Genomic DNA, 22,965 nt, shown 5'->3' on the forward strand with positions numbered 1-22,965 from the left:
TGATCTAATTCTTTGGTAAAAGGGATCCAACCATTTTTTTTAAAAAGTGTTTTTCTTCACGTTTTTATTAGCATCTTAAAACGTTCCACATAAACAGTTACATTCATAGACTAGAGATCAATACAGGGTGACGCTTGTTAATGCAGTAATGTAAAAAGTAGACACAGTGGTCCTCAGTGCAACGCACTGATTGCAGTACCAGCCAGCGTACTAGAGGGCTGATACATTCTGTACAATAATATACAATAAAACACAGATTGCAAATCCAGTGGCATTTTCAGTTGTTTTGCAGTTTGTCACAGTTTAAATCAAAGTGAATCATTAAGTTCTGCAACTTTATTAGCTTTGGCAAGTGAAATGAACAGCAACACCTGTTTCCTTCTTTAACCCATGAGCTGACCACAGAGAGGGGGACTGGGATTGTCTGAATGAGGATGTGCAGTGAGACATCAACATATGCACCTATGCCTGTAGCTAAGCTTGTGCTTTTCAAATTGGGCTCAGATGATGTTTAACTGTTGTTAAACAACTCACAACATATACAAATGTGTGTAGATATATATATATTTTTTAAATCCTTTGCTCCTATTTTAGGCTGTCCATTTCCTTCAAATATATTTATCTGTAATTATTTTTAAATGTTTTAGAGATGAAAAATATGTAATTAGATTAAAAAAGTATATATTTTTTTAGATTCCAGTGCATACTGATGTGCAGCTTTGCTAGGCTTCTTCACGTCCTTGAAGAGGAGCCCAAGCACTTTGCCTTTAACAGCAAAAAAACAAAACAAAACAAAACAAAAAGCAATCCTATTTTCATTAGGTCACACCTATATTCAAATTTGGGTCATTTTTAATAATTCACGCAGTGTTGAAGCGTCCGGCGCCCTTTCCGAAGGTGCTGTAATACTCCATTTGAGAGAGTTTAGAGATGTCAGGTGTGTTGGTGTTGTTGGCCCGGTTTTCTCGCTCACTGAATTCAAAGCTCTCCTCTTCGTAGTCCTCCTGGCCTTCTGTCTCTTGGGGGGGCTCTGAAGAAGGGACAAAGGAGGATACAAATATAATTCTAGTTTCACCACATACACACACACGCGGAGCTCTTCCTAAAGACATATGGCCACATTTAGGACAGCCTGTAGATTGCCCCTCCTCGGTATCAGTCTCTACTGATAGAGACAGGCATGTCTAATCCAGGCACTGCTATATTAACTGAGCACACGAGGAGAGAGTGACAGAAACATCAAAATGCTCGAATACTAGATTATAGTACATGCTGAGTCAAAGTGCATTAGGGACAGACTGAGTGACAATAATGCGACATGAAGCTCACCCCAAACAGTCCCACTGGGAAATTTGCCACACATCACCCATCAACAAATTCAAATAGCATCTGTTTTAATTCAGAGTTTAATTAAAGTCACCAAGGCACTCACCGTGTCCATCTATCGTGGTGTCCATGATGCCGTGTTTGACTTTCATGTGTCGACTCAGGTTGCCCTTCAGGTTGAACTTGCTGGTGCAGTAAGGGCACTTGAAGGGCTTGCTGCCAGCGTGGAGATGCATGTGACCGAGGAGGTTGTACATTCTGTTAAACGACTTCCCGCATACCTGAAAGACACGAGTACAAAAGTGAGTATCGCTCCGTGCTTCATCCCAGCGAGATCCAGGTGATTTTGCGAAAGGTGCCACTTGCTTCCCCCACCTTGCATTTGAAAGGCTTCACCGGCAGGTGGACAATCATATGCGTTTTCAGGGTCTGCTTCTGGACAAAGGTCTTGAAGCAGACATGGCACTGGAAGGGCCTCACGCTGGCGTGGATCAACATGTGTCTCTTCAGGTTGGCAGACAGGGTGAATTCTCTGGCACAGACATCACACTTGAATTCTTTCATGCCCTGGGGACACAAAAAAAGTGTTTGCGTCCTTTTAATTAATTTGGCTTAAATATATGGTCGGGTGGAAAATAAATAATGAGTCACAGAGAGGAAAAAAAAAATCACAAGGCGCTCACATGTGTGCCTGTTTGCTGCAATTGAGCATTTGTATTCTGGCTTTTTGATCCTACTCGTGTAGATTATATTTCTCCCCACCCCCACTTGTTGAGTGACAAAGATGAAAAACCCTGGCAATGGGAAGAATAAACTAAAAGTTTTTTACCATGTTTTTGACTTTTATTTTAATATTCAACAAAGCGTGTTTTATGAATAGAAGGGCTTTTTTAAAAAAAAAAAAATTTAGTCTAAAGTAGACTATACAATGAAATGGAGAGAAAGACTAGAGTGATTCATCTGACACAAAGGGAAGTAGCTTTGCGAATGACACACGACACAAAACACATGCTAGTGGGGGGTTGAGACGCATACAAAAACTCAAGGTCTTTGAAGGCTATGTTTACAAAGCAACTGGTTTTGGAGAAAAGGATGTGATGCCATATACCCTGTTTTTTTCCATGAGAATTCATACTGCAGACTCTTATTGAAAGAGTCCAAAATACTTCCCTTTTAACCCATAAATCTCTTTTGTGCTCATGTTGATAATCACATTTTTCTGCTTTTAAATAGTGATGTGTTGCTGCATGAAGCTAGCATACTCCTGAGTGTATTTTGAACACATCAACTGGTAGACAAAGGCACATCATTGGGTTTCAGTACCTTAAGTGGGAGGGCGTGCGCTGCCAGTACCTTGTGAGTGAGAGCGTGCTGTCGGAGGTGGTGGATCTGGACGAACTCCATGCCGCACTCGGGGCAAACGTAAGGCCGCACGTTCTGGTGCTTCATCAAGTGGTTCTGCAGCTGGCTGCGGTAGGCGAAGGACTTGTTGCACTCTGTGCACTGGTACGTCGTGGGTCCCTGATGGCTGGTCAGGTGACGCTTCAGGTGCGCATAGGTTGGAAACTCGAGGCCGCACTGAGTGCAGACATGGCACTGGCCGTTCTCGTGTTTGTTCTCGTGGGTCCTCAGTTCACTGGGGTAGGCAAAGCCACGGCCACAGAAACGACAGCTGTAGGGTTTCACGTCTGAATGTTGCAGCATGTGCCTCTTCAGGTGGCTCGTCTGCGTGAAGGCCTTCTCACAGACGGTACACTTGTGCGGTCGAGTTCCCTGGTGCGTGAGCAGGTGAGTCTGGAGGTGACTTGGCTGCTTGAAAAGCTTTCCGCAGTGTATACATTCATGAGGCTTAATTCCATTGTGGCCCAAGATATGTGTTACCAGGTTGTATTTGGATGTGTATGACTTCTCGCACATGCGGCACTTCCAGCGCTTCAAGCCCTCGCCTACGTCTACGCAGTAAGACTCATCGATCTGCACGTTGATGTCCAGTCGGTCAATCTGCATTCGTCTTGCGAGACCCTCTGGGTCTGACCACAGCATGGCTTGGTTGTTCTCCTCATACTCTGTTGGCATTGCCATATCTGCAGACTCATAGGCCACCTCACTGGAATCATAATAACGATTCTGCACAGGACTGCTTGTTTCTCCGGTGGTCTTAAGGTTCAGTGCCTCCTCCTCTTCTTCTTCTTCCTCTACTACTAACTCTTCTTCCTTCCTCACTCTTTCCCTACCAGAGCTTTCATCTTGTTCAGCCTCTGGCTGTCCATCTGTTTGTGGCCTGGATGTGTCTCTCACACATGAAGGACAGTTTCCACAGGCTTGCTCCTCTTTCAGAGTACCTTGCTGGATGACTGGATCATCTGACTTGCCAGGACTACCCCTGCTGTTCATGTGAATACACGAAGGAGGGGTATCAGAGTCAAGTCTTTCACCTTTAACCTGAGGCTGTGGACTGGGTACATTGTGCGGATGACCCTCTAATTCCCCATCAATCCTGGGCCTTTTGGTTCTCCCACGGGGCCCGGGCCGTCTTCTCTCACTGCAGTGGGGCTGCGGCTCTAGCTCCCCAGCAGGCTCAGCCAGGTAGTCCCCATTGGCCCCTATCAGCTGGTCAGCATACTCATACTCCACTGACTCTGGTGGTGGAGGGGGGCATTCTCTGGGTTCCCCTGTGTAAAAGCCATTAGGAGCAATAGTCGCCCCAAATATTTCATTCTGGGAGATGAGGCCAAGAACGGCAGCCTGAGCCAGAGATAGCACGACCACAGGCTCCGTCTGTGTGCCCACATCTACTTGGCCCTCAGTCATCTTTGGGTATGTCCGCACCAAGCGGCCACTCTCCTCCTCCTGGAAGAAAACACACACACAGACATACACCATAAGTCAAAATGAACTAGAGGCAAAACTGCATCTGTGTCCCTGTGTGCTTTCTATTATTCCGTTGTTTCAAAACCTGTTGCACAATTTCTCCTCGCATATTCTCGCTTCCTCATTTGCAATCTATCAGGTCAAAGGTAACGCAACCATACAATTTAGCCTTTAAGGTTCAGCATGTCAGACTGACCCCAGCAGCTATAGAGTCTTCCTTAGCTGGGAATTAGGGGAGAGTATTAAGAGAAGGATTCAGTGCTACTCCGTGAAAGCTGCGTTCGGACTACGCCTTGTGTCTTTGCTCTGAATCCAGAGAACATTAGATTGAGGAGATAAGACAGATCTGTGTTAGCACCCGGCTTCCTTCCTTGACAGGCTTTAGAATAACAAAGAACACAACAAGGGATGCAGGTCCAGCCAGGATGTTGACTTCCGTGGACTGGCCTCAGCACTTCCTGTGGGGTCCTGGGACAGCCTTGCTGACCAAAGTTAGCTCATCACTGGAGCTATCTCTGCCATTCATAAAGGTGAAAAGTATCTCAACTCTATACCAAGAGATCCCGCCGTAGCCAACTTTATAATGCCTGCCACACTGGGCTTCTTTAACAAGATGATATATGCCGGCAGGCAGTCTCATATCCATAACAGACATTCGATTGAGCTTAGAGCTCATTCTGTATTCCAGACCAATGCATAAGATTCGCTAACTTAATTGTATGGTTCGGATGTGTTTCAGACCCAGACGCGCATGTTTATCCTGCCGCCTGTAAAAGCAGAACAGTGAAACTATGGGGAAGAAATTGTGGTATGACCAGAATTGGCCCTCTGTGGTAAAAGAGAAGCGGGTATTGCATGCCACTAGTTTCAGGTTATTTCTCAGCATGGCTCCGATGAGTAGGAAAATGTATAGTGAGAAGCTGACCCCTGGTTTCTTTGCAGACAGCACTCTAGCCTTCACACTGCCATATAAATAAGAGCTGCTTCCTTTCCTGACACAATACTGAGAGAAAAGAAAAGAGTGGATGGAGAAAGGAAGAGGAGATAGAGAGCAGGAATAAAGGTGTATGTGTGAGTGAGTGTGTGTTGGGAGAGGGGAGTAGACCTGGATGCCCTGATAACCACGTCATTTATAATTACTGCTTTTAAAGTAGTCAGACAGAGACAGACTGTGTGTTTGTGAGAAAGAAAAGGAAAGAGACTGGGTGTGTATTTGAAAGCGCGCGCGTGTGTGTGTGTGTGTGTGTGTGTGTGTGTCTGTGTGTGTGTGTGTGTGTGTGAAAGAGAGAGAGAAAAGAGGGAGGGAGGTTTGAAGAGAAGGAGAAAGAGCTGTGGGCGGGGGAGGAGTGGAGGGAGGGAGACAGAGAGAGAAATGAGATGGAGGGGCTGAAAGATAAAGAAAGAGGGGAGGGGAGGGAGGGGAGGGAAGGGTAACGAGAGATTGAGTGAGCATGTGAGAGGAGGGAAGAGAGAAAGGAAAAGGATAGGGAGGGGGTGTGTGCGAGGGGGGAGCCGGAGAAAGACAGAAAGACAGAGTGAGTGAGTGAGAGAGAAAGAGGGGAAGGAGGAGGAGGAGCGGGGGGGGGGGGGGGGGAGAGCTGTAGAGAGAAGAAAAAGCACAGCAAAATGAAAGGCTGACAAAATGAAAGAGAAAAAGACAAATGACAAGTAGACAGAGAAGGTAGGGTAATAATTGCAAGAGTCCGTACTTTCACATTTAAAGTTGCAACTGAAAGACACCTAAGGACAAACAGAGCAGAAGCAGAAGCGTGCAGCACAGAGATAGAAACACAACTATTATTATGATATTTTTTTTTTAAAAAAGAAGGATGTTCCTACTGCAGCACTCATGTGAATGTGGAGGGGGAAAAGTAATCTTGCTTCCCCTCAAAACACACAAAGACAGACAAGAGTGCAAACAGCTCACTAACAAACTGCAAAACAAGTAATCGCCACCTCCTCCTCCCCCCCGCCACCCCTCTCCCCTCTAAAATCTTCCCCTATTTTTTGGTTACAAACTCACCACATTGTTCCTTGAGTGATGTTTAAGGTGTTTCAGGGATCTCATCCTTCAGGAGAAATGAGTGGAGTAAAAAAATCCACCTCCTATTTATATCTGTGGGAGAGTGGGGCGGTCCCACGGCTCATCCTCCTCCTACTGTTGCTGTTATCAGAACTGACTGTGCCTGCCCCCCCTCACTTCCAACAGCCCTCCACCCCCCCCACACACACACACACATGCACACAACACACACAGCATCACCCCATTTCTTTCTCTTCCTCCCACCCTCTCCTTCCCATCTCACTTCTCTTTCTCTCCTCTTTTCTCTTACAAACACACACACACATCTTATCTCCCTTTCTCACTACGTACAATTCAGCATGACCCTTCAACACACATTTCTGTTTAAGGCACCCAGAGACACGGGCTCTATCGTTTCTTGATCACACTTCATACTTTGCATTTCCTTCTTTCTTTTTTTTTTATGAGTATGTGCTCAAGCGCACAAACAATTATAAAATCTAATCAGCAGTTCCTCTCTGTGCATGCACACAGATATACGTGGAAAAACACACACAGAGACATGTTTATAGATGCGCGCGTGTGTAAGCGTGCACAGATAGAGGCATGTGCACACTTTCACAGCAACACACAAACCACTCAGAGACACTATGGGTGGAGGTGTGTCTGTCAGTGGCAAAACAGTCAGACAGATAATGTCTGAGAAATGTTCAAATTTGTAACTTTCCAGAGAATGTGTAGTTTGCTGCCGTTGTTTCTAGATTCAAACTAATTAACTATTGAGACAGCCTGAAGTATACTGTCTGAGAAATTCAGAAACAAAAAAAAAGAGTGACAAAAGAAAAGAGAAGGAGAAAGAAAAGGAGAGAAAAAAACATTAAGGAGAGAGGGAGGGAGGGAGACAGACGTGGGGGAGAAAGAATAAGGAAGAAAGAAGCAGAGGGAGGGGGAGTGAAGCTGGGAGAGGAAGAACAGGGAGGGAGTGGTGGTGGTGGTGTTGGTGTTGGGGGGGGGGGGTGAAAGAGACAGAAAGAAAAAGGGAGAGAGGAAAGAGAGCTGGGGTGGGGGAGGGAAGGAGAGAATGCAGCAAAAAAAAGGAGGAAGAAGGGAAAGGAGAACTGGGGGTGGTGGGGGTGGTGGGGGGTTGGAGGCAGGGGCATAAGAAAGGATGTGGCAAAAGAAAGAGAAAGAATAAAAGAGAGAAAAAGAAAGAGGGGAGGGGGAGTGGTGGAGAGGGGGTGGGGATGGGAAGAGAGATAGAGGGAGGGTTGAAAGAAAACGCAGTGAAAGAAAAGAGTGCGGGGGGGGGGGGGGGGGGGGTGTGCTGGAGGAAAGGAGAGAGAAAAAGAGAGAAGAAAAAAAGGGGGGATGGTGGAGTGTGAAAATAAAAAAGAAGAGTCCATCAGCAAGAGAAAAGAGAAGGGGTGGGTGGGGGTGTTGGGGGGGGGGGGGGGGGGGTGCAGAACAGAATGAAGGAGGAGAGGAGGAGGTGGAGGAGGGTGTGGGTGGTGGGGTGGGGAGGGGAGGGTGAGAGCAAAGGGAATGGAGAGAGGAAAGGAGATAGAGAGACGGAGAGAGTGAGGAAAAGGAAAAACAGCAAGGGAAGACATTAACTATTGAACTTCCAGATTTCTTTCAGGCTGTGTTGAGAAACAGTGCGGCAGAGTACCTGCGGGCTGAGTACAGGTTGTGTGCTTAAGTAGTCTTCACTAAAGATGATCCTGATAATTAGACAGGTATTCTGTTATTCCAGTGCTTACCTTACCTTTTTTTTTTCTTTTTGTTACTAGTAAACACATGTGTGTGTGTGTGTGAGTGCGTGTGTGTGTTCGTGTGTGTGTGACAAATGAAAAATAAATAAATAAAAAGTGGATCTGAGATGTGCGTGCGTGTGTGTAGGTGAGGGCGAGTGCGACAAACACTGCGTGGACACATGCCAGTTGTGACTGTAAGACTGAGGACCGTGCATAAACATTTCCTACTAAATAACAGGAAAGGGCAAACCTTGAAAACCTTGATCAATCATCAGCAGCTGGGAGTGCTGCGAGAATGAGAAAGATAGAGAGAAAGGGGAGTGGAGGAGGTGTGGGGGGGAAGATAGGGAATGAGAGTGAGTGCGAGGGGAAGGGGGGGGAAGAGAGAGAGAAAGAGATTGAGTGAGGGTGTGAGTGAGGGGGGGAGAGATAGCAGGAAGTCGAGGGAGAGAATGGGAGAGAAAATAGAAGGAGAGCAAGGGAAGAAACAAAGAGATAAGAGGCTGAAAGACAAAGAAACCACATGGAAGAAACAACAAGGGACACGTACATAAAACAACACAGAACTAGCCTATGGGGAAAATGAAAAAGACACAGACAACAAAAGTTTGTGGAAGAAACACACTGGCTCCTTTCCAGGCCCAAATCTTCATAACAGCAAAAAAAAAAAAAAAAAAAAACCTCGCTCGCTTGTCCATTTACTTAGGGTACGATTGCATGCATAAGTCCACGGAAAACTAGTAGTGGAAAAGGCTGTGGTGATAATAAGCATAAAATTTCATTCACTTCTTAGATTTCTACAGGTTTGCGAGGCAGAGAGAAAGAAAGAGAGGGAGAGAGAAAGGGAAGTAAGCCATTGCCCTGCTCTCAAGTGTACTAACCCTCAACTGGGATTTCAAATGTGTGTTTGTGCGTGGTTGCATGCGCGCATTTGTCTGATGTCTGAGATCAGGGACAAACGCGCGCACACCGACACACACAGAAACACACACCACTGACACCAGCGTGCTTACAGTCCTCCACAGCCCTAAAACAACACACTTCTGACACGGGTATGATTACTGTATTTCTACCAGCAGCTGCTAGTCCATTTCCAGACCTGGCCTGGCTCGGCGCTGTTTATCTATAGGATGACGAGCATGCGGCGCAGTGTCACATCCTCTGTGATATGGGTCAAAGTTAGAACTTTTTTTTTCTTTCCCAACAAGAGAAAGAGAACAAGTCAGAGCGACAGAAAGCTCTGTACTGGAGGAAAGGAGGAAGATGTGTTGGTGTTGGTGGTGGGGAGCAACAGATTCAGATATCAGCTGTCTGTTTTACCCCTGAGAAAATCTCAATGAATCATACAACTGCAGAGGACTCATTGATGACAACTCCCTGTTTTCCTTCTTTCTTTTTTTTGTTTTTCTTTTGTGAGGGGGCGGTGGGGTTAAAACAAATATGAGAACAGAGTCTGGCGAATCCAAATGGCAGCATACTGAAGGCATTTGTGTATCAGCCATAGGTGAGTCTCTCTATATAAGCATATCCCACTCCTTACATTGTCAGTGTTGTTTCTTCATCCAGCCCAGTGACAGGCTGCATACAGCCAGAGTTTGCTCTGACTGTGTGTGTGTGTGTGTGTGAGGGAGAGACGCTGTGCTGGGTGATGGCTATAATTCAACATCCTCTCACTGTCAGGCAAACGGGGAGCTGTGTAGGTTTGTGTGTAGGGATGTTACAGCTCCAGTGTTCAGGTGAGGATTTTCTTATGATCAGAAAGCAGCAGAAAGATAGGAGAGAAATCAGTTTGCTCTGTGTTTTGAACTTTGAGTTATTGGACTGATGTTTTTTAGCTGGCCATTCCTCTCAGACCCCCGTGTGTAAGGCAGCAAGCCCACACACCTTCTGTTATTTCCAGCGCTGGATCAGTCTCACCTCTGTACGGCATGCTGATATAATAGTAAGTCTCAAGCATGATTAGCTGTAATTAAGCTTTCACAAAAAAAAAGGAGAACAAGAAAGAGCAGAGAGCTGACTATCACACAGCTTGAATCTAAGCAATGCAGATGGAGAAGACCTATATCAAAAGTGTATAAAAGCAGCCACACCCTAGTTGCACGCCTCCAGCTTCTTCCATTAAGGTTAGTAAGAATGGAGTGGACACGCAGACAGGAGAAGAAAAACTGAAAAAAGGAGGGAAAAAAAGGAGTCTTTATCAGTATTGCCTCCCTCACTGCCGCAAAGGAGAGCAACTTTAAATGTGGTATATGTGATCACACAAGGCAGAGTATAGGGGAATGCATCTTACCGCAAATAAACAAGATATCTGCAGGATATTCTGCATTTATGATCCATTTCTCACTTTGGCTCGTTCCTACTATACAATTTAAACAAATCGAGAAACCCCCCCCCAAAAAAAATGTTCTTATGCAAACTGCAAGACAGGATGCAGAGATGGCCAGAGCAAAAAAAAAAAAAAAAAAAGAAAGAGAAAAAGAAAAAGAAAGAAAACCCTAAATAAAAGATTACTCTCCCCATTTTGTAGCAGGGGTACTAAATGGAAAGACAGAATATTAGCAATGAAATAGCTCTGCTTGGAGACAACATTGGAGAAAGGAGTGTGGGGAGAGCTTGAAAAAAAAAAGGCTGAATATAAAGGAGAAAAGACAGAGTTGAGGGAGGAGAGGAGAAGAGCATTCAGCAAGGAGGATATAAAAGGAACAGAGAGGGGGGCGAGGGAGTGAGACAGAGAGCTATGGAAGGAAAGAGAGAAAGAGAAGGCAGAGAGAGAGAGCATAAGAGAGCGAGAAAAAGAGGGGGGCATGAGAGAGCAGGAGAGAGAGGAGGAGAGAGAGATCAAGAGAAAGAGGGAGGGAGGGAGGGAGGGGGAGCGAGTGAGAGAAACAGAGACAGAGGACGAAAGAGAAAGACAGAGAGGAGAGAAAAACAGAGAGGGGGAAGGGAAAAGGAGGGATAGCCACAAGAGACTCAAAAACCACAGAATAAAAACCCTCTGTCTGTCTGTAACTCTATATAGATATACAAATATGAATCCTAATATATGGGCGCATTGCATTTATTCAATGGGAGTGGATGGGCAACAGTACAGAATTCAACATGCACCTCAAGTTCATTCAATAAGTCAGCAAACAAAATATCGGACCATGGAGAACTCATATCTTCTTATCAGGAATGCAGTTTTTCATTGTAGTGAGGTGGGAGAGGAATCTTACCAAGGTATTTTATCTTATTTTAGTCGCTGTGAAGTCTCTTTCTCCTATATGATTCACGGAAAAGTATGCCTATAAAACATACCGTGCTACCTATTCCATGTATAGAAAAGGAAACGTGTGTGTGTGTGTGTTGAGGGGGGTTTGGGCATCTTGCAAGTGTCCTACATAGTGAAATGGCCCCAGATTTACTCAAGGTGAGGCCCACAATGAACCACAGAAGCCTATTAACACTAGAGGTCTCTGGAGTGCCTTATGTGCTGGTTAGAGGCGACCACATTCAAACTGGCTGTAGCAGGCAGTGGGGACACAGCCACTGTCCCTCTGTGGCCGTCACTTTCTTTGTATTATTCTTCCAGCTCCCGGTAACAAATTTCAGTCGGAATTACTTTTCTTTCGTCCAAGTTTCATTCTTTTAAATCAAACCCTTTGTCTATCTCTTCTTTTGTACCTTCCTCCTGTTTCCATGGTTACCTCTCTCTCTGCTCTGTACACTATCTATCTCTTCCTCCGTTTCCCTCTCTGTCTCTCTCACTCTGTTCTTATCTTTCTCATTTTGCTTTCATCTCTGCCTCCCTTCCTCCTGCTTTATCCCACACCCTCCTCACTCCGGCTTTTATCTCTCTTCACTTTCATCTGTCTTTCACCTTTCTCTCCCCTTCAAGCCTGCCATTCCATCATGCTGGTTTTTGGTTCTTACTTATAGAGAGAAAGTTTTATCGGTTTCCCTGTCAATTCTGCATTTTTAATCATTTCCAATTTATCCAACCCACTTTCAATGCCATTGAGTCATGCATTAAATTGTCTTGGGCAGACTGTGAGTGTGTGTATGGCTGTGAGACTGAAAGCATAGGTGCAGGAGGCTGTAGTCTTTTACTGCCATAAAGAAAGAGGAATGATTCCTGTCATGATATGTCGAGATAGACTGGTTGCTGTGGTTTTGTCTTTCAGGTGTGCAGTAATAGATTTTTTTTTCACCCTCCGTGCTATTTTCCTAATTTTCATATCAACGGCTTTGTGTGTCAATAAATTTACAAACCAGCACATGTGATTTTCTCATCTTTTATTTACTGCTGGACTGCGTCTGTGCTTATATGTGTGGAGTCCCACTGAGACCGAAGCCGTTGAGGAGGTAGTGCTCCTCGACATGGGGCTGCCTCCTGTAAGGTAGCCTGTCATTTCTCTGCAGTGATGAAGATGTTCTTGTGAAGCACAAATGCCTCCCTCTATGCACCTCAGTCGGGAGATAATCGTATTCACACACAGCTGTGGTTGGTTTAAACGCACCACCACCACCACCACATCATGTGTCACCATGTGATACTGCACTGCTTAACCACAAACAGAGACAACATGCCCCAGTGATATTTAAGACAGGACAATAGTCAGTATAGAACATGGCTATGTCTGCTGGCCTAACACCAATTCACTGTAAGGCTGTCATACATGGTGGTATACACAGGAGGGGGAGTGTGTCTTCAAGTCAGTGACAAACTCATTCCAAGAGACACTGCATGTGGTGTGGGAGGAAGTTTTGTTCTGCAGCTTTGACTGAAACTAACCTCCCTCCCCTCTCCCTCGCCTTCCCCTTCCCCTTAAAGTACCACAACTATTCAGAAAAGAGAATAAAGAAAACCTGAATAGAGGAAGAGAAAAAAAAATGGGGTCCCTAGGCGAGAAAGAAAAGAAAAACAATGAAAGAAAACAGAATGAAAAGCAGCCAAAGAAAAAAGGAAGGAGAGAAAGAAGAAAGACAGGGAGAGGGAGGGGAGACAGAAAAAGATACAGAGCGAAAGGAGCATAAAGCAAGGAGAGAAAAGCATAGCAAAAAAAAAAAAGGGAAAAAAACACAAAGCTCTGAAAGACAGGAACATTTCAGTGGAAATAAATTCTAAGAAGAAGATGAGGGGAGCAGCATATTGGAAAGGAAAAGGTCTATTTGGAATTGGTCAAAATGGGTTTGAAAAATTGATGATTACAATAGAGATTGTGCAAATGCTAAAGACTGGGCTATTTTCATTTGTGTTAAATTAACATTCACGCTAAATTACATTGTCTGAATCCCCTTTTTTTCATTTTACTCAGTCATAATAAGAGAAAACAAAAGAACAGACAGAAACATTCACAAATGTTTTGAGTACTTGAAACAGAGAATTAAAAAAAAGATTCAACCTTTTAAATTGAATTTATAATCTGGCCTCCCCGTCTCTTACTTCGCATTAGTCATAGTCGGTGTTTCTGTCAGACCACTGTTATCACAATCACTGTTAATGCAAGCCATGTTTACATCAGAAATCAGGCATGCATGTGTTAGCGTCTCTTTATGATACAGAAATCATCAAATCAGTAAATGCGTTGTTTCTAACTGCATTCTTAAAATCTGTAGATGAGACACAAACAAACGTTTGATCGGTACGATGATGCTGCCATTTGTACTGTTGTGACTGCGTTGTGTATAGCTTAGATTGCACAGCGTGTAGTCTGCATGACAAATAGGCAAAACAATTCCTTTACGAGTTTTCCATGTGTTTGCTGCAAGAAATAAATTAAAAAATGGACGGTTTCCTTTATGATTCCATTAATAGTTCCCCTTTTTTTCCCTTTTTTTAAAAGATTTGCTTATGTGCTTTCTTTCCTAAGAGTTCAATAGGAAATACAGGTTTGCATTATCTTCTTGTACCTGTGAGCTCACCAATTTACAAATACTACAAAATGGAAATGTGGGAAAAACTTGTGTATTGATTTTATATGAATTTGTGTTTATATAAAATACAGTTTCAAACCTTCCAACAGAACTAAGTACAGTAGCCATGGCTGTATGTCCAACACATCTGTATTGTGTTCAAGAAATACCAACTGAAGCTGAACTGGGGGCAGGCTGTACTTTGGGATAATACCAGTTCATGCCACAAGATCGCAACCTTTGAGTAAACAGCTGAGTCATTAGGAGCAGATTTCTAAGGAACCCACATGTTTGTGCACTGGTTGTATGCAGATCCCATGCAGAGCTTTGCAGACTGTAGTACAGGCTGTTCAGTGTGAACTGGGGCCACAAAGAGGGCTGAAGACATAAACAGCTCATTTCTTTATGTTTAAGAAAAACAGGTTGAAACCAATAGAAACTGTTCACAATAAAATATTGACATCATATTATGGATACATATATAATTACGACAGATACTGTTATGGTTTCAGCTTCTGCCCATCCTGCACTTTTTTCTTGAGTTTAATTAATTTTCAATAAATTACACAAAACACAGAAGAGAAAAGTTAAAAAACATGATTAATTGATATTATTATTATTATTATTATTATTATTATTATTATTATTATTATTATTATTATTATTATCATCATTGATTTTGCATTTTATATTGATACCACAATGATAACATAGCTTTGAATTATTTTGTTCACGATAACTGGGAAGTGAAAATCTAATAAGATCATGCAACTTGTAGATAAACCACATGAGCGCCAAAACTATAATTCAATTTCAGTTCAGTTCAATTCAATGTAATTATTTATAATAGCATAAAATCACAACTGTAGTCACCATCAGCGTGCTTTATATTGTAAGATAAGGACCCTACATTAAGAGAGAAAACCACAGCAATCAAAAGACCCTCTATAAGCAAGCACTTGGTGACAGTGGGAAGGAAAAACTCCCTTTTAACAAGAAGAAACCTCCGGCAGAACCAGGCTTAGGGAGGGGCAGCCATCTGCCATGACTGGTTGGGGGTGAGAGAAGGGAGACCATTTAAAAATCACACTGCAGAAGAGCGCCAGAGATTAATAACAAGCAATGACTAAATGCAGAGTAGGGTATAAACACATAGTGAGTGAAAATAGGTGTGTGAAAAAAAGTTCAAGGTGTACTCAGTGGCTGTTAGGTGCCCTTGTCCTATGCCTGTAAACAAGCCCAAATCAACACTGCTCCACCACTGTGCTTAACCATTGTTTGTGCTGATATGCTGTGTTTCACCCAAAGGATTGCTGTGCATTATGGCCAAACCTTTCCACTTTGGTACCATCTGTCCAATGCTCCACAAGTTTATTCAGATACAATATTGCACTTAGGAATAATCTTTCTCACTGAATAGTAAACTTAAAATTGTTTGGAGATGTCCTTATAACCCTTCCCAGACTGATAGGCAGCAACAATTTCTTCCTAAAGCTCATTGCTGATGTTGTTCTTCCTTGCCATTGTGTTAACACACACATGAATGGTCCATACCAGCAAACCTGCAAAACTACAGCTCTAGTAGAGGTGCTCATACTTCATGATAATCAGTTAATCAAGTACATTTGATTAGTAACTCCTTACGCTCTTTATTTTTTTTAATATGTCATGTTTTGTACTTTATCTGAGGTTATTTACCTAATTTTAAGATGTCCTCAAGGACCAGGTGATTTGTTTGATGCCCTGATGTAAATTTTTCAATTTAAAGAAAGCATACTTTTTTTCCCCTCTGGGTCATATTTTCTTTTCTTTTCTCACAATAATAAATAAGTTAAAAAAATGTCTACATAGGAAAAAGGGAAATGTGCTTTTAACAAATTGTTCTACATCTCACTTATTCCCGTATCAACAGTAAGTGGGCGATTAAAATAGGAATAGTGCTTAGTTCTCAGCCTTTACCTTCTGCAGGAGTTAACTCTGGTCACCAGCACCACTGATGTCTTGGTCAAGAATCTGATATCGGGTATCAGTAATACAATCTGTAATTGAAAACACTGACCTTCCAGCTCTAGCAAAGATGCATGTGACAAACAATAATAACTGTGTGGGCCAATATGAAAGGCCATTTAATGAGGGAAGACGGCTACGTGAACCGCAGTGTGGGTATGATTTACATTTCATTTCAGCATCACCCTACATGCATGAGTGGTGAGAATGCCAGAGCTGGTGAGTTTATTTTTTACATTGACTCTGTAAAAATAATCAGTACGGGGACAGCTTCATTATGGTCCATCTATTTATATTATTGAATTAACAATCTGTTGTCTATCTAATGCTATCAGATTATGTGGGCAAGCATTTCAAGTCAAATTATCACGAGTAATTACAAGTACAAACTGTATAATGTCTCAGTGGCTCTCTAGAGCAACATTAGCAGAGCATCAGTAGAGCCTGGGTATAGTAACAGTACTCCTATTATTATTATTTTTTAGATTTATAGCTATTATTGGACCTAATTAGACCTCAAAGCAATATTGAGATATTTTAGTCTTCATTTTTCACATTGGTCGATGACTATTTTCGACCATCAGGCAGATGTTGCAAATTTTCAAAAGGCATCTGCAGGCAGCAAATATTAACCTCAGAACAAAACCACAAGAAGCTGTTTGATGTGTGTTTTAGTATTGTGTATTGATTAGCTTTGTGAGTACTCTAAGGCAAGTGTCCCGACAGTGTCCGTGAAAGCTGTTTCTCAGCAAGGCTGTTTCTTTACCAATGATAGCCATGCTGCTTTTGCTCAAATTACACTTTGAGGCACATGCGCATCAAGTACAATGCAGAAAGAAACCAGATTAGTTGTACATGCCAAGAATCATTTGAAAGATTCTCAAGTTACCAAGCTCTGTGTCTTTAATAAGAAAAAATGTCATACAACAAGCAGAATCCTTTTCTAAATAAATAAAATGCTAAATGCAGTATATGTAAAAGAAGAGAATGATAACATACATTGCTGAGCTTCTGCATGTTGGTGATAGTGTATGCACACTAGTCTAAGAGTGATTGTTGAATGTGTTTCCCAGCTAAAGCTCCTTTTGTAATGACCTATTTACATAGTAGTGACTTATCTGTTATTTTAAATCAGTCTGTCAAGTCTCAGATGTAACTACATATTTATAGTCCTAAGATGACATCTGCATAGGCATTGTTTGGGAGATTTGATGTGATGTCTAAAAACCATGTGAAAATTGTAGAAACATGCAAGCTGGTGCCTCGATCCTGCTTTTCTTCTTAGAAATTATATTCACATATCTTCAACAGCAAATACTTATTAAACAAAACCATGAAATTGATTACATTTGTTAACATCATGCAGAAAGGTTTTAATGAACAGTGCACAGTGGGCAGTATTTCAAAAGCTCTCCTAAAATATTCAAAATCTTGCGAGCCTCTATGAAGATGGTTATTTCCAAGCTCTGTAGCCTATTCCATCTGCCAATGGGAGGCTGGGTACACCCTGGACAGGTTGCCAGTCTATTGCTGGGGTAACACATATGGAACCATTCACACTTTCATACCTACAGCCAGTTCAGAATCCCCAATTAACCTAATGTGCATGTCTTCAGACAGTGGGAGGAAGTTGGAGTACCCGGAGAGAACCCACAAAGGCACAGGGACAACATTTACCCTGACTACAGTCCTGCTAAATGCATACAATTGTATTTAGACTGCAATTATCTTTACAATCACCAAGTATTTGGACTGCATTTACAGAGCACCACTGTGCCTAATTGTTGCCTTTAGTTTTGCCGAGTAAAAGATTAAAAATCCACTCTTGCAAATAGTAAATGCTGAAAACGAGAGTACAATTACCAGTCCTGCCCTGGTGTACTGTGTGTCATAGCAGAATTGCCATAATTACCAGTTTCCCACTTACTTGTAATTATGACTGGGGATGTGTCATTTTTCTGAAATCTCTGACATAGTTGAGTTGGTGTTAAAAAGTTCAGAAGTGCAGGCAAAAGCAAGCAAAATGGATGTCTGGAAGTAGTATGACTTTTAATAAAGAGCTAACGTTTGAATCTTTCTGTTTTCTTTGTTAGCGTTTAATGATTGAGGCAGCTGAAATCTGTAGTAATAAGTGACAGACAGTAACACAAGCTAGCTGCCACTTAGAGGTGTCCAGTAACCTGAATGCTCACGACTGATAAATGAGAAAACAGTCATTGTCAAAAAAGGTCTTTTTACAAACTCAAAAAGGTCTCCCAAATCACCCCCCCCCCCCCCCCCAAAGAAAAACAAAAAACAAAAAATTTAATAAGTAGGCTAATAAAGGGGGCATATTAGGCATATAGGGGTTTAGCAGAGCAAAATTACACACAAAGGGTAAACAAAAATGAGCTACAATTCATTTAAGATAAATACAATTTCAGGGCATGGTTTGGTACAGTGCTGAGGCTGAATAGCTGGAAAAATATTTGGGAGGAAGGGCCTATTTTTTCTGATCACCACGTCTTGATCTAGATGGAAAATTTCACGAGGTCGAAGGAAGGAGAATTCACTGGTGAGATGATCCTGTCTAACTCTTGCATTTATTGGATTTCATCACCTGTGACTGAAGTCAAATTAATTACCAGTGATCCTATAGGCTGGAAATACTGCAAAGGCAAACTGCCACACTACAACATTAACTTTTCTTTGATCATTTCAATATGGCTAAAAATGATTCTCTGCAGAGCATTTTTAAAATCCACTACAAAGTGTGTTACAGAAAGCAACAGCTTCATAATGGGCAGATTTTAGCTCTCCACATGCTAAGGTGCATGTGGAGAGCTCTTATAATGGCCTGCACTTACATAAACTCAGATTTAACAGTCCCTGGTCCTTAGATAAACAAATGATTAGCATGACAGGAAACAAATTATTAATATATTTACTATTTGTGTAACTCTGCAGTGTAAATATGTGTGTTAGTCCAGGGGTGTCGAAGAATAGGCCAGGCAAAGACTTTAGGAAATATGATGGGTTATTTTCTGTGAATTAACAACTATCAGAACCTTTTCTGTAATTTTACACATTTCTTATGCAGTTTCACCGGGCCAGCACAGACACACAATGATTTTGACATCCCTGCTTTTGACAGTTTAAATGACTGAATTCAGTTCCATGTACTAACAACTTCAAAACTGTAGGTCACCCAACACACTGCACCACTTTACAAAACCTCATACATTCCTGAATAGTAGTTAAACATTGTGAACTACTGGTTGTATTCCTAGGCTGTATTCATTTCCGTGGTTGTTAGCATTGTCCAGGGTGGACTGCCTCTCGCTCTGTGGCGGCTGGGATACTCTCCAGCCCCCCCTGCAATCCTAAATTGTATAGCTGGAAGAAAATAGATGAATGCGACTCCTTAACACATAACTCATCATCTACCTCATAATAGTCACCAAGCCAATGACCAATAAAGCTACAGTTTTATTTATTATTTAATTTTATTATAAATATATATATATAGAGAGAGATTTTTTTGCTGAATTTGTTTCATGTTTCAGATTATCAAACAAGTTTTAATGTTAGACAAAGATAACCTGAGTAAATCCAAAATGCAATTATAAATGATGATTTCATTTAGTATGGGAAAAATTGGTTGAACTGGTTGTGCCACCCTTGGCAGCAAAAACTGCAATCAAGCATTTGTGATAACTGGCAATGATTTTTTCACATCACTGTGGAGGAATTTTTCTGACCCACTGTTCCTTGCACAATTGTTTTAATTAAGCCACATTGGAGGGTTGTTGAGTATGAATAGCCTGTTTAAGGTGATGCCAAAGCATCTCAATCATATTTAAGTCCGGACTTTGACTGGGTACCTCTAAAACCTTCATATTCATTTATTTTTTTAGCCATATACAGGTTGACTTGCTGATGTTTTCTGGATGATTGTCCTGCTGTATAACACAAGTATACTTGAGCTTCAGGGCATAAATTGATGGTTGGACAGTCTCCTTCAGGATTTTCTGGTAGAGAGCAGAATTCATTGTTCCATAAATTACAACAAGTCGTCCAGATCTTGATGCAACAAAGCAGGCCCAGACCATCACACTACCACTGCTGTGTTTCACTGTTTGTATGATGTTCTTCTCATAAAATGCTGTGCAGGTGTTATGCCAGATGTCCTGGGAAAATTCATTATTCTTTTGTGTTTTCTTTACATTCACTAACTGTACTAGCTGCCACTTTTGTATGAGGGCAAGGGTAAACGGTTGCTTCAGGGTCTAATTAAGTGACCATGATATAACTGTACCCTGTATCCTGTGGCACACAGTGCACCAAAGTAAGACTTGAAAATATAGTATTTTCTCTATGAATGATTTAAGAACTTTTATCAAATCAAATCTTTGAGATTTTCAAAGATTTTCTAATGCAATGAACTACTTAAGTACTTATGTGTGTGCATACCCATCTGGATAAATCTGGTCAATACCATTCCCTTGGTTGATGAGTAGCTATAGCAGTGCTAACTAATCTACTGTACCTGCCTGTCAATCAGCCTGACTATAGGACAGCTTAGGATAGGCCAGACTGGATAGGACCATGGGTTGTCCAACTGTCCATTGTCAAGCTTGTTAGATCAAATTCAACTAGATCATAGCATACATAGTATAGTCTCCATTGCATACACATTCACCTAACAAGTGAACGATTCTTAGTTTAATCCCAGGAGGAGATATAAATCCCTTTGGGGTTGTATCAGGAAGGGTGTAAAAATCTGCCTAATTAAACATGCAGAGCTACCTGCTGTGGTATCCCTTTGTGAATAAGAGAGCAGCTGAAAGTATAGCATATGAAAAGTTTAATCTATTTTCTTTTCTTGTTTTCTAAGCTGGTATCAATTTACTTGGTAGAACTAATCGGCTAACGACCTCTGCAGCGAAATGCATCTACACCACTTCAGAGTAGCTATATGTGACTTTTTGACCAAAAGACTTCAGCGTCCTCCTGGCTTTGTCACTCTGCCTCAGTGCTCTCTCTTCAAAAGAGCAGAGGGTCTTTCTAGTCCTAATGGAATGAATTACACAAATGGGAATAAGGGCGTCTCTCCTCAGAGGCATTCTTAGTGTAGCACTCAGTATAAAAAGCGACTTAAATAGTTGTGAAGAACAAAAAAAATACATAAATACTGCATTTTTCTCACAGTGACACACCTGACCTTTCTCTATATGAAGTTACCATATAGAAAAAGTTACCATACAAAAAAAGGTAGTGTGCTTAACAAACTTATTAGACTATAACTTAATGTAAGATTTATGCAACAGTAGCTCTGAACAGTATTGGTAATTACCCAAATCATTTTTGCAAGCTATAATTTTCATTAGTACTCTTGAATTCTCAGATGTCCTATTTTACAAAAAAGCTAAAGAAAATAGTAAAGCACATTATATATATATATATATATATATATATATATATATATATATATATATATATATATATATATATATATATATATATATATATATTTAAATATAGATGCCAAATTACTGCATTAATAATTACAGTTTTACAGTTTAATTGTAATAATTACAAATAGCACATTTTTGCTTGGATTTTACTTGGCAAATTTCTAAAATGCTAACGTCTCTTGTTTTTATGACAGGTGGTCTAATAACTTAGTACCGTAGTCGTTCAAAAACAAATTTGGGGGACAGAGCTTCTCCTGATTCCCCTGATTAGAAAGGTGAGCTCGAAGGAGGTTTTCACACAGTTCAACAATTTAACAAGCACTTTGTTTCAATTATACTGACCCTTTCACATTTCACTTAAAAGCAGTTAATTCAACATTAGAGGCACCTTTTAATTATCCACAGTGCTGTCTCAGGTACAGAGGGGTCTGAAAGACTGAGGCCTGAGAATAGACTTCTAGTTTGCATAAATTTGATGTTTTAAAAAAAAAAAAGGTCAATTGATATCGAGAATGTTTGGTTTTCTCACCCCCCACTAGTGACTGCAGTGTTTAGTGGTGTCTGAAAGTGGAGGGAAGTCCATGACATTAGGAGTCCTTGGTCTTCTTTGGTCTTCAAGTAGCTCTCAACAAGCTTTGAGGTGCGTTTGGGCTCATTAACCTGCTGTAATATGAATCCTCCTCCACAAAGAGACAAATCTGAGGGTGTAGCATGTCTCTGATGGTTGGAGTGCCACTTCTGCCTTGTTAGGGTGGAGTCACTTTAGAGCAGGTGTCCAACTCAAGGTTAAGCAAAGCAGGCCTAGAATTTAATATTTCCATCACCTTTTGTTACTGGGTTTGATGAACTGCAGTATCAATCGGAATAGTAAAAAGGTCTTTTCCCCATCATTCACTATGAAATGTCGATATGTCTTAGCCCAAGCCTGAAGCCTTTGGTTACTTTTCCCTTCCTGAGAACTAGTTTAGAGATGCTACTTGAGACCACAGCTCCACCATACTTCTGCTGATTTGACTCTTGGATTCTTTGTTTAGGAATGTCTCTGTCTGTGGTAAACTATTTTTCTCTCATTGAACAAAGCTGCATATACTGATCTTATCATGATGTGGACGCTTTTGATCTGTCTGACTGTAGTTTGGAAACGCAAAACATGTGTTTCGCAGAAGAGAGTCCAGTTCACATAAAGTGTTTTAAAGTTCCATTCACTGCTCACTTAGAAACCCTCAATCTAGCCATGATGTGATTCAGTGAAAACCCCACTTTGTTACAATAACTATTTGACTCCTGCCAATTTCAATTACTTCATGTTTGCCACTGTCTAAATGCTACTCAGTAAGCCGTGTTCTTCTGGAAACTTGAGGTACAGCTATGCGGATAACAGGCGAAGAATGTGGGCCAACCTGAAAACTTGAAAAGCTTTAATTAGTAGACATACTCCAGCTTTGTGTCCTCTGAATTCTGTTTCAGTGACAGGAATACAGCTCAAGGAAATCTGAGTTGTATCGCTGTCACTGAACAGGAGTTACAGTTGGACAGGAGTTACAGTTAGGTCCATGGCACGTTGTTTTGCCTTACCGCAAATGATTTTAAATCAAGCAATGAACTTTCAGACTGTTTTGAAAGTACAGCCATG

At 41.6% G+C, this 22,965-nt stretch overlaps 1 protein-coding gene across 2 annotated transcripts; it reads right to left on the minus strand.

The window, feature by feature from the left end:
• Window positions 1-46: 46 nt before the first annotated feature.
• Window positions 47-6,283, minus strand: znf710a (zinc finger protein 710a). Of its 2 annotated transcripts, none has more exons than XM_082541789.1 (5): window positions 6,221-6,283; window positions 2,680-4,176; window positions 1,702-1,893; window positions 1,433-1,607; window positions 47-1,030 (listed from the first exon to the last, which is right to left on the minus strand). In XM_082541789.1, the coding sequence occupies exons 1-5, from the start codon at window positions 6,263-6,265 to the stop codon at window positions 861-863; spliced, it is 2,079 nt and encodes a 692-aa protein (XP_082397915.1). In that variant the 5' UTR covers window positions 6,266-6,283; the 3' UTR covers window positions 47-860. The 2 variants fall into 2 exon arrangements, with proteins under 2 accessions (XP_082397915.1, XP_082397914.1); XM_082541788.1 differs by having other exon boundaries at window positions 2,650-4,176.
• Between the last annotated feature and the right edge of the window lie 16,682 nt (window positions 6,284-22,965).

Source organism: Aulonocara stuartgranti, assembly GCF_965226115.1.
Source record: "Aulonocara stuartgranti genome assembly, chromosome: 7".
Classification (NCBI taxonomy): Eukaryota; Metazoa; Chordata; class Actinopteri; order Cichliformes; family Cichlidae; genus Aulonocara; species Aulonocara stuartgranti.

Bases quoted from the DNA above. Each gene is read 5' to 3' on its own strand.
- znf710a (XM_082541788.1), bottom strand. From the start codon at position 6,265: ATGAGATCCCTGAAACACCTTAAACATCACTCAAGGAACAATGTG. The intron at 1,608-1,701 runs GTGGGGGAAGCA...CGTGTCTTTCAG, and splicing joins TGAAGCCTTTCAAATGCAAG to GTATGCGGGAAGTCGTTTAA. The intron at 1,031-1,432 runs GTGAGTGCCTTG...TCCCTTCTTCAG, and splicing joins CACCACGATAGATGGACACG to AGCCCCCCCAAGAGACAGAA.